Below are 13,121 nucleotides of genomic sequence, written 5' to 3'. Positions count from 1 at the left end.
CCCCAAAGAGACTCAGAAACACAAGATCTGCTTTGAGGTGCATCTTTCCCACCTAAGGGCTTCCCTGGTGGCTCAGATGGTATAACGTCTGCCTGCAATGAGGGAGACCCAGGTTCAATCCCTGGGTCAGGAAGATCCTCTGGAGAAGGAAATGGCCACCCACTCCAGTACTCTTGCCTGAAAAATTCCATGGACGGAGGAGCCTGGCAGGCTACAGTCCATGGAGTTGCAAAGAGTCAGTCACGACTGAATGACTTCACTTCTTTTTTTCCCACCTTATAAGTAACCTCAGATAGTGGGACCATAGGTAGTGGGATATTAGTAGAACCTGGACAAAGGGTGCCAATTTTGGCTGTATGAATTGTGCATATTTGTTAAACTAGACACCTGTAAGCACTAGGTTAAAAAATAGTTTTTGCTATAATTATAAATTCCTTTATATGTTGCGCACGTGTGTGTGTGTGTGTTAGTCATTCAGCTGTGTCCAACTCTTTGCAACTCCATGGACTCTACTGTCCGTGGAATTCTCGAGGCAAGAATACTGGAGTGGTTTGCTGTGCCTTCCTCCAAGGGATCTTCCTGACCCAGTTATTGAACTTGGGTCTCTTTCATTGCAGGCATATCCTTTCCCTCTGAGTCACCAGGGAAACCCTTTATATGTTACTTAACAAAAATTCAAACCACTCAGAAGAACACAAAGGGAAAAGTGAGACCCACCTTTATCCATTCCCCGGGGTATCCACTGTTCATAATCTACTGGGTTTCTTTTTTTACTAGATACTTCTCTATATTAATATAAATTTATACATGGATAAGCACTTCCATGTGACTATTTGTAAACAGCAAACAAAATGGAATCACACTTGACATGCCTTTCTGCAGTTTGCTTTCATTATTCAACTCTACCTAATGAGCCTCCTCCGATGTCAGGACATGTAAATTCACCTCCTCCTTTTTAACTGCTGCATAGTGTTCACTAGGGCTTCCCAGGTGGCACTAGTGATCAAGAACTTGCCTGTCAATGCAGGAGACATTAGAGAACCAGGTTCGATCCCTGGGTCAGGAAGATTCCCTGGAGGAGGGCATAGCAACCCACTTCAGTATTTTTGCCTGAAGGATCCCATGGACAGAGGAGCCCAGCAGGCTGTAATTCATAAGTTTGAAAAGAGTTGGACACAACTGAAGTGACTTAGCACACACAGTGTTCCACTGTACAGCCATATCATGAGCTATTTGACATTTCCTGTATGTTTGGGCATGTCACTGGTCTTTCACTATTTCAAAGAGCACTGTACCCATGAAATGGGCATTTCACATGGTCATGTGGATGGCTGACAGAGAAAGAATAGAACCTGAACATTCTGTATGCCCATGGGAAAGTAAGTTTGACTGTCTCTGTATCATATGTAGTTGGGGAGGGGGCAATAAGACAAGATCTCAGCTTGGGCTCCAAATTATGCTTATTATCGGCTTTGATATTCTGGATGAAAAGGCTAGCGTACCTGCAGATAACTTGTTAGTGCTGCTGACTTGCCCTAGTAGGGCATCTAGCCAGAGGGACAAGATGATTGCAGACTTGCAGGAACCTTGTGGGACCAGTTTATGGACGTCAGCTCTGACTCCTCATCAGGCAGATCAGGAGTTTAAACATAGAGCCTGGAGCTCGCTCTCTCTCTCTTAAATTTTAGAAGTTACTGAGAGATGAGAAAGATACAGAGCTTATGCTTTAGGGAAAATATTACATGTATAGAGTTAGAATACAATAGAGAATCTTTTCAAAAGAGATTTATTTGGCCACATAAGCTGAGTTTTAGAGGCTGGAGAAAGGTAGGGTGATTCCAGGCTTAGCTGCAGCACTCGGGATCTTGGTTCCTACCTGCAGGGGTCTTCCTTTGAGAATGAGGGATCTAGGTCCCTGACCAGGATCAAACCTGGGCCCTTTGCATTGGGAGCATGGAGTCTTAACCCCTGAACCAAGAGGAAAGTCCCAGCAATAGAGATTCTGAAAGATACTTTTGTATAGTTGGCAAAAATATGTGGATGCGAAAGATGGTGGCCCATCAAGATGGTTGTTTGTAGTGGGCAGGCATAGCTGGTCATAAGGCCTGATGGCTGGGCTGCCATGTGAGGAGAGGTACAAGCTAGGAAGATGTTTCTGGAAAAGGTGCTTATTTGGTTTGACTGAAACCTGGAACCCTTCATGTAATGTAGTGATGGAGCATTTGTGGATGTTAAATTGTGGGCGCATTGGGGGAACATTATGTGGCAAGGGTGAATACTTTATTTTTGAGGGGGTGACCAAAGGGGAGAGGTACAGGTTTTTGAGTGGGGCAGTGGCACGATTGGAGATTCATCTGGGGCAGCTATGACTGGAAGTACAGAGTTAGAAGAGGGAAAGTGGAAGATGTGGAAACCCATCAGGATTCAGAACTGCAGGATTAGAGGAGATGGGGGAACATGGGAGAAGTCTGGGTGGGGGCTGGGGGAGAATGACAGTGAGGGAGGTTCTCAAAGAGCAGATCCTAGCAACTGAGATCAGGGCTGTAATGTTAAAAAACAAAACAGTGAAAATAAAACCACAATTCCAAAGGAGGGGCTGAGTTTTAGAGGCTAGAGAAGGCTGGGAAGATGATTCCAACATTATGGAGATGCTGAACTTGAGGTGTGAGAGGGGCATCCTATTGAAGATGTTGTGCAGCCTTCAGTTAGTGGCGACAGTCTGGAATTTGGGTATGAAGAAGTGACTTAAGATTAGGCCTCTGGGTTTTGACACATGCACCCGAGATAGTCAGAGAAGAAAACCAGGACCTGATTTAGCAGAACAGAAACATGGGGGGCTTTCAGATCAGTTCAGTTCAGTTCAGTCGCTCAGTCATGTCCGACTCTTTGCGATCCCATGAACTGCAGCACACCAGGCCTCCCTGTCCATCACCAACTCCTGGAGTTTACCCAAACCCATGTCCATCGAGTCGATGATGCCATCCAACCATCTCATCCTCTGTCGTCCCCTTCTCCTCCTGCCCCCAATCTTTCCCAGCATGAGGGTCTTTTCACATGAGTCAGCTCTTCGCATCAGGTGGCCAAAGTATTGGAGTTTCAGCTTCAGCATCATTCCTTCCAATGAACACTCAGGGCTGATCTCCTTTAGGATGGACTGGTTGGATCTCCTTGCAGTCCAAGGGACTCTTAAGAATCTTCTCCAACATCACAGTTCAAAAGCATCAATTCTTCGGTGCTCAGCTTTCTTTATAGTCCAACTCTCACATCCATACATGACCACTGGAAAAACCATAGCCTTGACTAGATGGACCTTTGTTGACAAAGTAATGTCTCTGCTTTTTAATATGCTATCTAGGTTGGTCATAACTTTCCTTCCAAGGACTAACCGTCTTTTAATTTCATGGCTACAATCACCATCTGCAGTGATTTTGGAGCCCAGAAAAATAAAGTCAGCCACTGTTTCCACCATTTCCCCATCCATCTACCATAAAGTGATGGGACTGGATGCCATGATCTTAGTTTTCTGAATGTTGAGCTTTAAACCAACTTTTTCATTCTCCTCTTTCACTTTCATCAAGAGGCTCTTTAGTTCTTCTGCACTTTCTGCCATAAGGGTGGTATCATCTGCATATCTGAGGTTATTGATATTTCTCCTGGCAATCTTGATTCCAGCTTGTGCTTCCTCCAGCCCAGCATTTCTAATGATGTACTCTGCATATAAGTTAAATAAGCAGGGTGACAATGTACAGCCTGATGTACTCCTTTTCCTATTTGGAACCAGTCTGTTGTTCCATGTCCAGTTCTAACTGTTGCTTCCTGACCTGCATACAGGTTTCTTAAGAGGCAGGTCAGGTGGTCTGGTATTCCCATCTCTTTCAGAATTTTCCACAGTTAATTGTGATCCACACAGTCAAAGGCTTTGGCATAGTCAATAAAGCAGAAATAGATGTTTTTCTGGAACTCTCTTGCTTTTTCCATGATCCTTCAAATATTGGCAATTTGATCTCTGGTTCCTCTGCCTTTTCTAAAACCAGCTTGAACATCTGGAAGTTCATGGTTCACGTATTGCTGAAGCCTGGCTTGGAGAATTTTGAGCATTACTTTACTAGCATGTGAGATGAGTGCAATTGTGCGGTAGTTTGAGCATTCTTTAGCATTGCCTTTCTTTGGGATTGGAATGAAAACTGACCTTTTCCAGTCCTGTGGCCACTGCTGAGTTTTCCAAATTTTCTGGCATATTGAGTGCAGCACTTTCACAGCATCATCTTTCAGGATTTGAAATAGCTCAACTGGAATTCCATCACCTCCACTAGCTTTGTTCGCAGTGATGCTTCCTAAGGCCCACTTGACTTCACATTCCAGAATGTCTGGCTCTAGGTGAGTGATCACACCATCGTGATTGGGTCGCGAAGATCTTTTTTGTACAGTTCTTCTGTGTATTCTTGCCACCTCTTCTTAATATCTTCTGCTTCTGTTGGGTCCCTACCATTTCTGTCCTTTATCAAGCCCATCTTTGCATGAAATGTTCCCTTGGTATCTCTAATTTTCTTGAAGAGATCTCTAGTTTTTCCCATTCTATTGTTTTCCTCTATTTCTTTGCATTGATCGCTGATGAAGGCTTTCTTATCTCTCCTTGCTATTCTTTGGAACTCTGCATTCAAATGCTTATATCTTTCCTTTTCTCCTTTGCTTTTCGCTTCCCGTCTTTTCACAGCTATTTGTAAGGACTCCTCAGACAGCCATTTTGCTTTTTTGCATTTCTTTTTCTTGGGGATGGTCTTGATTCCTGTTTCCTGAACAGTGTCACAAACCTCCATCTGTAGTTCATCAGGCACTCTATCTATCAGATCTAGGCCCTTAAATCTATTTCTCACTCCCACTGTATAGTCCTAAGGGATTTGATTTAGGTCATACCTGAATGGTCTCGCAAAGAGTCGGACACAACTGAGCGACTGAACTGAACTGTACTGAACTGAATGGTCTAGTGGTTTTCTCCACTTTCTTCAATTTCAGTCTGAATTTGGCAATAAGGAGTTCATGATCCGAGCCACAGTCAGCTCCCAGTCTTGTTTTTGCTGACTGTGTAGAGCTTCTCCATTTTTGGCTGCAAAGAATATAATCAATCTGATTTGGTGTCGACCATCTGGCTTTAAGAACATATTTTGGAGAGATGGAGCTGGGCTCAGATTGGTGGCTCTGCTGTTTAATTTCTGTGAGGATTTGATACCATCCTATGAGCACACTTTGGGCTGGCATGAACTTAAGCCAACATTGGGGTTTGCAGCCTTTGAAGCTGCTCTGGTTGGTATCTCTTCTTCAAAATATAGTTGTCCCTAGATGTCCATGAGGATTGGTTCCATGACACCCCTCACCTACCAAAAGACACGGATGCTCAAGTCCCTTAGATAAAATGTCTGAGTACATCTGCCCTGAGTAATCTTGGGTTCAATTAACCACAGGTGGAAATTCGTGGATGCAAACCCCAGGATACCCAGGGTGGACTGTATTTCTGATCTGACCTTTGGATGTTCTGGGTTGGATGAATGGTTGGTCATTTACTTCAGAATCAATCAACAAGTCTGCTTTAGCAATAAGGATTAAATAACAATCTGCCTCCCTTTTTCTTGTGAAGATGAGCTCTTCCTCCTTGGCTCTGGTGCATGCTAATTCAAGAACTTTACATGGTCATGCTGACCTCAGAAGGAAAAGATCTAGTTAGTTAGCAAATCAAGGAAGTCATCGAAAGTTTTCTAAGTGTGGCCCTGACTCCAGTCCTTGTATCTAGAGAGGTGCTTCAGGAATGTTAAAGGAGACTTTCCCAGACTATCAGTAATCATAGACTTTATGGCTGTAAAACAGCTCTAGAAACTGTATACAAATTTGAAAAAAGAAAAACATGCTAATATTTAGTCCAAATTTCTAAGGATTTAAAAACACTGGTCAAATGAACCTATCCTTCTAAAGAGTTTCCCACCATGTGAATTAAAGTGACTTATAGCTGTTTCACAGTTTCAGTGAAGTTTATATAGTAAGTATAAAGGAAGAGAGATTACTTGCTGCGTGGTGTAGCCAGAGAGAGAGAGAGAGAGAGAGAGAAAGAGACAGAAATTACAGACAGCAAAATTTAAGTTGATTTTTTCTTCCCAAACTCCAGAGAGTTTTTTCTTCCCAAGCTCGGAGGACTTTTGTGTCTCCAGGGATTTAAAATTGAACAGTCACAGAGACATAAACCTTGACAGAATGCTGTGCCACCCTGAACAACTTGGGCTGCAGGGCCAACTAATATGAATAAAATTGAGGTGACATGTCATAAGCGTCTGAAATGAAATAATACATTTCATTTCAAAATGACCGGTTAGTCAAATGTGAACTTTGAGCACTTTCTTTTGCTTAGCTATCTGTGACACTGTTCTGCGCTGGCTGTCTTCCCAGAAGCTGCCTGAAAAACTGGTTCAGAAGTAGTTCCCCTCCCCCTCATCAGCCAACCGGTACTTAGTGGGTTCCTGTGGGACAGGCACACAGCACCATACGTGGGGCTCCATTAAGAATGGTGATGGCTGCCATTGGCCTCTATGAACCAGGTGCATCAGGTGGATTAGTCCTTGTCCTTACAAAGCCTAGAAATGAACCATCAGGGAGCTGAGACAACTTGATGGAAATCATGCAATCAGCAAGAGAAAAAGGCAGAATTTGAGCCCAGGTTCCTCTGGTGCTTCTCAGCAGGGTTGTATTCCTGCTGAGGGGTGTTGAGGGTGGGGTTCTGTTTCCTGCCGACTTCCTTGGTGCCAGTCTCTGTTCTAAGTCCTTTACTCTTGTCAACCCATTTACACTCCTTCTCTACATACTGTGCCATAGATACACTAAATTCCGATTTTACCAAAGATCAGAGATGCTAAGAGATTGACACAGAATTGTTCAGCATGTGGCAGAGCTGGGATTTGAACCCTCATGGTCTAGGGTCCCAGCTTATGGAGGAAAGCCCATGATGCTGTTGCCTTTCCCTGCTGCTGCTGCCTGTGGCCATTAGGTTATATAGTGAAGGCTCTATCCTTTGGGACCTTTGATGGAATGATGACTGATCAAAATGCAGAAGAGTATTGCTTTTAAGGAGCTTCCCAGGTGGCTCAGTGGTAAAGAATCTACCTGCCAAGCAGGAGACCTGGGTTTGATCCCTAGATAGGGAAGATCTCCCTGGAGAAGGAAATGGCAACCCACTCCAGTATTCTTGCCTGGAGAATCCCCATGGACAGAGGAGCCTGGTGAGCTATAGTCCATGGGGTCACACAGACATGACTTAGCAACTAAACAGCAGCGGCATTGTTTTAAAGGATTTTCTGAAAACTTTTGAAGAAAATAAACTCTTTTCTTCAGCTAATGACTTCTCCGAGCTTGGGAAGAAAAAAACTCTCTGGAGTTTGGGAAGAAAAATCAACTTGAGAAGACTCTGCACTTCCTAATGCAAGGGATTTGGGTTTCATCCCTGTTGGGGAACTAAGATCCCACATGCCAGGGAGAGGTGTACCCAAAAAGTAAAAAAAGAAAAAAAAAAAGTTGCAGAATCCTTTCCTGCTTCCCACTTTTCATTGATCCGTAGAATATGTACTGTCCAGGTCTTGCTTCCCTTCTGGGGAACCCTCGTGAGACGCCGTGGGGGAAGCCTGACTGAGCATTTGCTTAGTCCTGGCTCGTCATTCCTGGGCAGGATGAAGCAGGGCCATGTGAGATAAAGCTAACTTCACGCGCTAAGGTGCACCATGCAGAAACCAAGGTGATGGGGGTATTGACTCAGATATCGTCACTAGTGAGATGGCAGGAATTCTTCATTCATTGGCATTCTTCATTCTGAAGCCTGTTTCTACCTTAGAGTCACTTTCCTGATCCTTCTTGAAGACCTTCCTAACACAAGGTCCCACTAGGGGAAACCCTCCCACAAGATATCCTAGAGTGTGCCTGAATCTTGACTTTAAGGGTCCCAGAATAATCTCTCTTCATTTTTTTTTTATGCTTCACAGGCAACTGGAGGAAAGATGGGGAAGGATCTTTCTGGTTAAAACAGAGGAGGAAGGCTCCACAGGGGTAAAGAGGAGGATGGAGAGGTGACCACCTGTCCAGGCAGGGAAGCAGGGCCATCACAGAGGTCTGCATGGTTTGGCCAAGATGGCAATTTGGGTTCTGGTGTGTGGAGTGTCCCCCACAGTTCTGCAGCTGTTATATGGCCCCATCTGACTCCCCCTGAGAGGTGGTGTGACCCCAGGACAGGAGCCGCCTTATAACCCTAGAACAGCAGAGTGGAACCCGGCTGGATGAGCCAGCTGCCCTGAGGCTGACTACAGCCTCTTGTAGCCCACAGCATGGGAAAGACTTTGAGGTTTAAAAAGTTACTTGTATAAATGTGCACAGAGCAACCCCTCCCATTTGGAAATATGTGAAAAACAAAGTCCTTGTCCCTTTGGATAAATTACTAACCCAGAGCTGTTCTTTGGAATCATTACTGGCTGGCTTATTTGGACTCTCTTAGGGCTTTGTCATAGCTTCATTTTTGTTTGGAAAACATCCAAAGTATCCTTCAGCTGGAACTGCTCCCTTGCAGTGAGATCTTCCTTGACCATCTTGACCCTTTCCCAGCCGTCCCCCAGCACCTTGTTTCCTTTTATTAAAATGAGAGCACCTGTCACTTTCTGACATCATCTTATTCATTCAGAAGTACATATTGATTTCTTGTTTTCCTCACTCACTAAGCTCCATGAGGGTTAGATGCTGAATGGCATCTTGTTTAGCACAGCACTCAGTACAGTGGGGACAAAAAATATTTGCAGAATAAATAATCACTCACACAGGCCTCTGGGAAGATTTTGAGTGAGAGGGCTGAGGCCTGACTGCTCTTCACCCATCTCACTGAGCCAGGTGCCTGAGCAGGAGGAACATGGATAGTAGGTATTGCCCACTCTTGCCTCGGTGGCTCATCCACCTGTTCCAGCCCCCCAGGCCTCCCTGGAGCTGTCCCCATAGGCCATCACTCTGGGGACTGTGCCAGAGGCTTCCTCCACACTCCAGGGTGTGGAGTGACCTTGAAGTCTACTGAGTCCTATAGTCATTTCTTCAGGCTTGAGTTTCTATTCTCTTCAGTGGATACTTTTTAGCAAGTATTGCTTGAGGGCCTACTATGTGATGGAAGCTGGGACACAGTGGGGAAAAACATACCCCTCTGTCCTCATCCTCATGGAATTAAAAGTTAAACAATCATGGCAACACGATGATGGGTGAAGCAAGGTGGATCTTGAGAATCCTCCCATAGTGCTGCAGATTCTTAATGAGTGCTCCTTTTAGTGGGCAAACTGGGGATTTAACATTGAGAGTCAAGAGCTGTGCTAAACCCTTTGTGTATATGCGATGTGTGTAATCCTCCAACAGCCCCATGAGGCATCATTGCCCTCCATGTTCATGAGTGAAAAGGATTGCTCAGAGAAAGCAAAGGATTTGTAGAGCTGAGGGCCGAGCCAGGTCTCTGTCAGGAAGCCCATATTCTTTTCCATCAATGTTGTTTGCCCTTTTGAATTAGTGATGATTTTAATAGTGGAAATGTCAGGCTAGGAAGGAGAGCCAATTGATGCCAGTAGGGCTGTTGAGGGAGATGGAGGCCAGTGAGTGATTGGGTCCAGCCAGGCCCTAGTTCAACCCAGAATTTGGCTGCCTTCCTTCTTCATCAACATCAGCCTCTCAATTGAAGTGAGAAAGAGATTGTGTGGAAGGAGAAGCAAAACCTCAGCTGCAAGTCTGATAGATCCCTTGGTCTTTCATTCATGAAATAGGAGTGACATAATGAAAAGAAAAGGGTTTGGAGGAGGGCTGGAGGGATGAGATGATGTTTCCAGGTGGGCGGGAGAATGCTGCTGAAAGAGACGACACTGGAGAATGGGCTCGGTGATAACTGGGGTTACTTCCTGGAGAGAGTCAGGCCAGATGAGCCATTTGGGTGCTGGCTCAGTTTTGGCCAGCCAGAGTCTTCCAAGTTATGTGTAGAGAAAATGCATCTTTGAGAGTTGAAGCAGTGAATACCATGACAGTCAGTCCCCAGATAAGTGCTCCCAACCATCTCAGCCAAGGTGCCCCGTAACACCCACTGTCAGCTGTTTGGCATTATCTTCAATGCTCTTACTCTTTCCCTCTCCACATCCAGCCTCTTCTCATGTTCTGTGCATCCTTCCTCAAAAACATTTCCCCTCCTTTCAGTGTTCCTATTCAACCCCAGGCTATGACAACCCTTTTCTTCCCTCATTCTAACAAACTAGGCTCTACTTTGGACCAACTATTTGGTTTCTGGGAATTCCACAATTACTGATTTGCAGGTACCTTTCAAATAAAGTAAGGACTCCGGACTTCCCACTCCCTCCAGCCCCTAGGACTCCTGCTGGAGGTTGTGAGGTACCACCAGGAGGGGCCTGGCCTGGAAGTCAAAGTGAGCTTCTCACCTCCGCTCTGCTGCTCCAGTTTAGAGAAGGTATCTTAGAGTGAGCTTCCTCTATAAAAGGAGGTGGTAGGATCTGTCAATATTTATTTTCTTTTAGGATCTTGTCAGCTATAAAACCAGAGATCCCTAGGCTTAGTTCCCATCTCAGGCTCCCTCCCACACAGAAGGTTTCTTTGCTTGCCTTGTCTCTCACCTAACTCATTGTACATTAACTCATGCATTCAGGGGTAAAAATTCGTTATTGGTGGTGGTGAAAAAAACAGTCATTTTAGGTATGAAACATATGGACATATAGTGCATAAACAGATACGCTCTATCTGTAATATTAAATTTTCATGGGGGAGTGTGTTAGAGGAAAAAAATAAGCCTCCTTAGGGCCATAATGAGAAAAAGGCTGAGAAACACGGATTTAGCCACAAAGCTGTGCTGGTTATCATGCTAGGCATTGGACAGGTGAGCGACAATATTGCCTTCCTTCCAGAAGCCACTCCAGAGAGACGGCCATCCTTCTCATTCTGTTTCTCTCAAGCCATGTGTCTCCTTTCATTTCTTCTAAATCTTACCAAATGCTCTCTTTCAGTGACTTTATAGATGCACTAACATTCTGGTATTCATGGCTTATATTTTTGTGGCTTTTTTTTCCTCTAGCTATGGAATTGCTGGCACTACCAATGTGACGGGAGATCAAGTGAAGAAGCTGGATGTCCTCTCCAATGACCTGGTTGTTAATGTGTTAAAGTCATCTTTTGCTACCTGTGTTCTTGTGTCAGAAGAAGATGAACATGCCATAATAGTAGAACCTGAGAAAAGGGTGGGTCTGCTCCTACGCTACTGAGGGTTTTAATGTAATCATTTTTCTTTCTGGCTTCGTCAATGACTCCACTTGTTCAACCAAGCTGGATTCTTAAGACTCACCCTGGATCCCTCCTGAACCACCGGTCATCATTTCACAGATTCCTCCTCACTGCCATATCTCAGACTGTCCTCTCCTGTCCACACTTTCACCACAGTCCATTCTGTTATCATCTCTCCTATGTGCTCATTCATGGGAGAGACTCAAATATATTCATATTTATCTCCACTTCTTTTAATTGTCATGTTCAAAGCTCTATGAAGTCTGTCTTCTGTTAACTACATCATTTGCTTCATCTCCATTCACTTAGTTTCCAATCTTCACAACCAACCTTCCTGCCAATCTAAACTGCTAGCAGTTCCTATCAGTGATTCATGCATTGGAATCCATTGGAATCTTATTAATCTTGTTACCAAACTTAGGTTGCTCAAGAATCAAATACTGAGAGAAAAAAAGGGAAAGTGAAAGTTGCTCCGTTGTGTCCGACTCTTTGCAACCCCATGGACTGTATAGTTCTCTGAGCCAGAGAACTAGGTCTGAATTCTCTAGGCCAGAATATGGGAGTGGGTAGGCTTTCCCTTCTCCAGGAGATCTTCCCAACCCAGGGATAGAACCCAGGTCTCCTGCATTGCAGGCAGATTCTTTCCCAGCTGAGCCACAAGGGAATCCCACTGAGAGACAAGTGTTGGGTAAAAGGAAAGATAGCTTTATTGAGAAAACCAGTCATGGTGGGAAGAAGGTGGACTCATATCCCAAAGAACAAACTCTCTGCTGCTGATCTAGGGGCAAGAGTTTTTAGAGGGGAGTTTCAGGGGGTTATAGGCAGAGGGAAGGAGCTGTATGCAGAATAGCACAGTCGGCCCTGACAGTCATCTTGAAATTGGTCATGTAATGGTCAGATTGGTGTCATCTTGATTGTTTTAAATACGGCTAATCTTCAACTCCAGGGTCAGTTTGTTCCCATCTCCTTGAAGCTAGTTCTTAAAAATAATTGTGTAAGCTTAATGGTTAGCCTGGTTTTCATGTAGTTAACTTCTTCTACCTGGGTGGGGGATTCAGTATCTGCAAAACAGCTCAAGGGATATGGCTCAGAAGAAAGAAATGAAGGTTCTTGACTTTGTTTAATGACTAAACTATTATTTGGTCTTCCTTGATTGTTTTCCTTTGTTTTTGCATTTTGTCACTTCTATGATTGAATTTATTCTTTAGCCAAAGTGTTTTTCTATAGACAGAAGGCAGGCAGAGGACATAGGGGTGGGGGAGAGGATCTTTCCTAAGAAAGCCCTATAGGCTCCTGCTCCACTCCAATCTGATTGCTTCTTGAGGGCAGAGAACAATTTCTATTCTCTATATCCCAGCATCTGGCACAATACCTGTGCATTGTAGGGGATCAGCAATAGATTATTGTTGAAAAAGTGAATGAAAGGGTATATCCAGGTTTTATTGAACAACAATCATAATACTAATAATACCTTTTGAGTAGAAAAATGCAGTTATATGGCTTACTATCTTTCCCTGTTTGAGATAAATTGAGGACATGAAGGAGTATGATGAGAAAAAAGCAACAGGAGGTCAATTTAAAGACACTGCCTGATATCCAGTCTAACCTTTATAAGAGGAATGGAGAGTCACATCCGATTTGATTGCTTTGTGTCATTCCTAAAATACTACTGAAGTTCATATTGTTCTCTGCTGCGTTTCTAAAGGTACTTGTCAGTTTAGGGCATGTTCATTTTAGGATTGAATTTTCTGTTTAATATTCTCTGTCAGCCCAACTTCTCTGATTACAATGCACTGTAG

The 13,121-nt window shown here is 44.1% G+C and overlaps 1 protein-coding gene across 1 annotated transcript in view; it reads left to right on the top strand.

Moving 5' to 3' along the window:
• Positions 1-13,121, top strand: part of FBP1 (fructose-bisphosphatase 1) — a 30,915-nt gene that overhangs the window by 2,035 nt on the left and 15,759 nt on the right. The window contains exon 2 of the mRNA XM_086416941.1: positions 11,117-11,279. Coding sequence (XP_086273067.1) covers positions 11,117-11,279 — 163 coding nt within the window. The remainder of the gene's footprint in view (positions 1-11,116; positions 11,280-13,121) is intronic.

The sequence above is a fragment of the Bos grunniens genome, chromosome 8 (assembly GCF_055505025.1).
Source record: "Bos grunniens cultivar Pamir isolate PY7600 chromosome 8, Bosgru_T2T1.0, whole genome shotgun sequence".
Taxonomy (NCBI): domain Eukaryota; kingdom Metazoa; phylum Chordata; class Mammalia; order Artiodactyla; family Bovidae; genus Bos; species Bos grunniens.
Note: the sequence above shows the minus strand (reverse complement) of the source record. Positions and strands in the feature narration are given on the sequence as shown.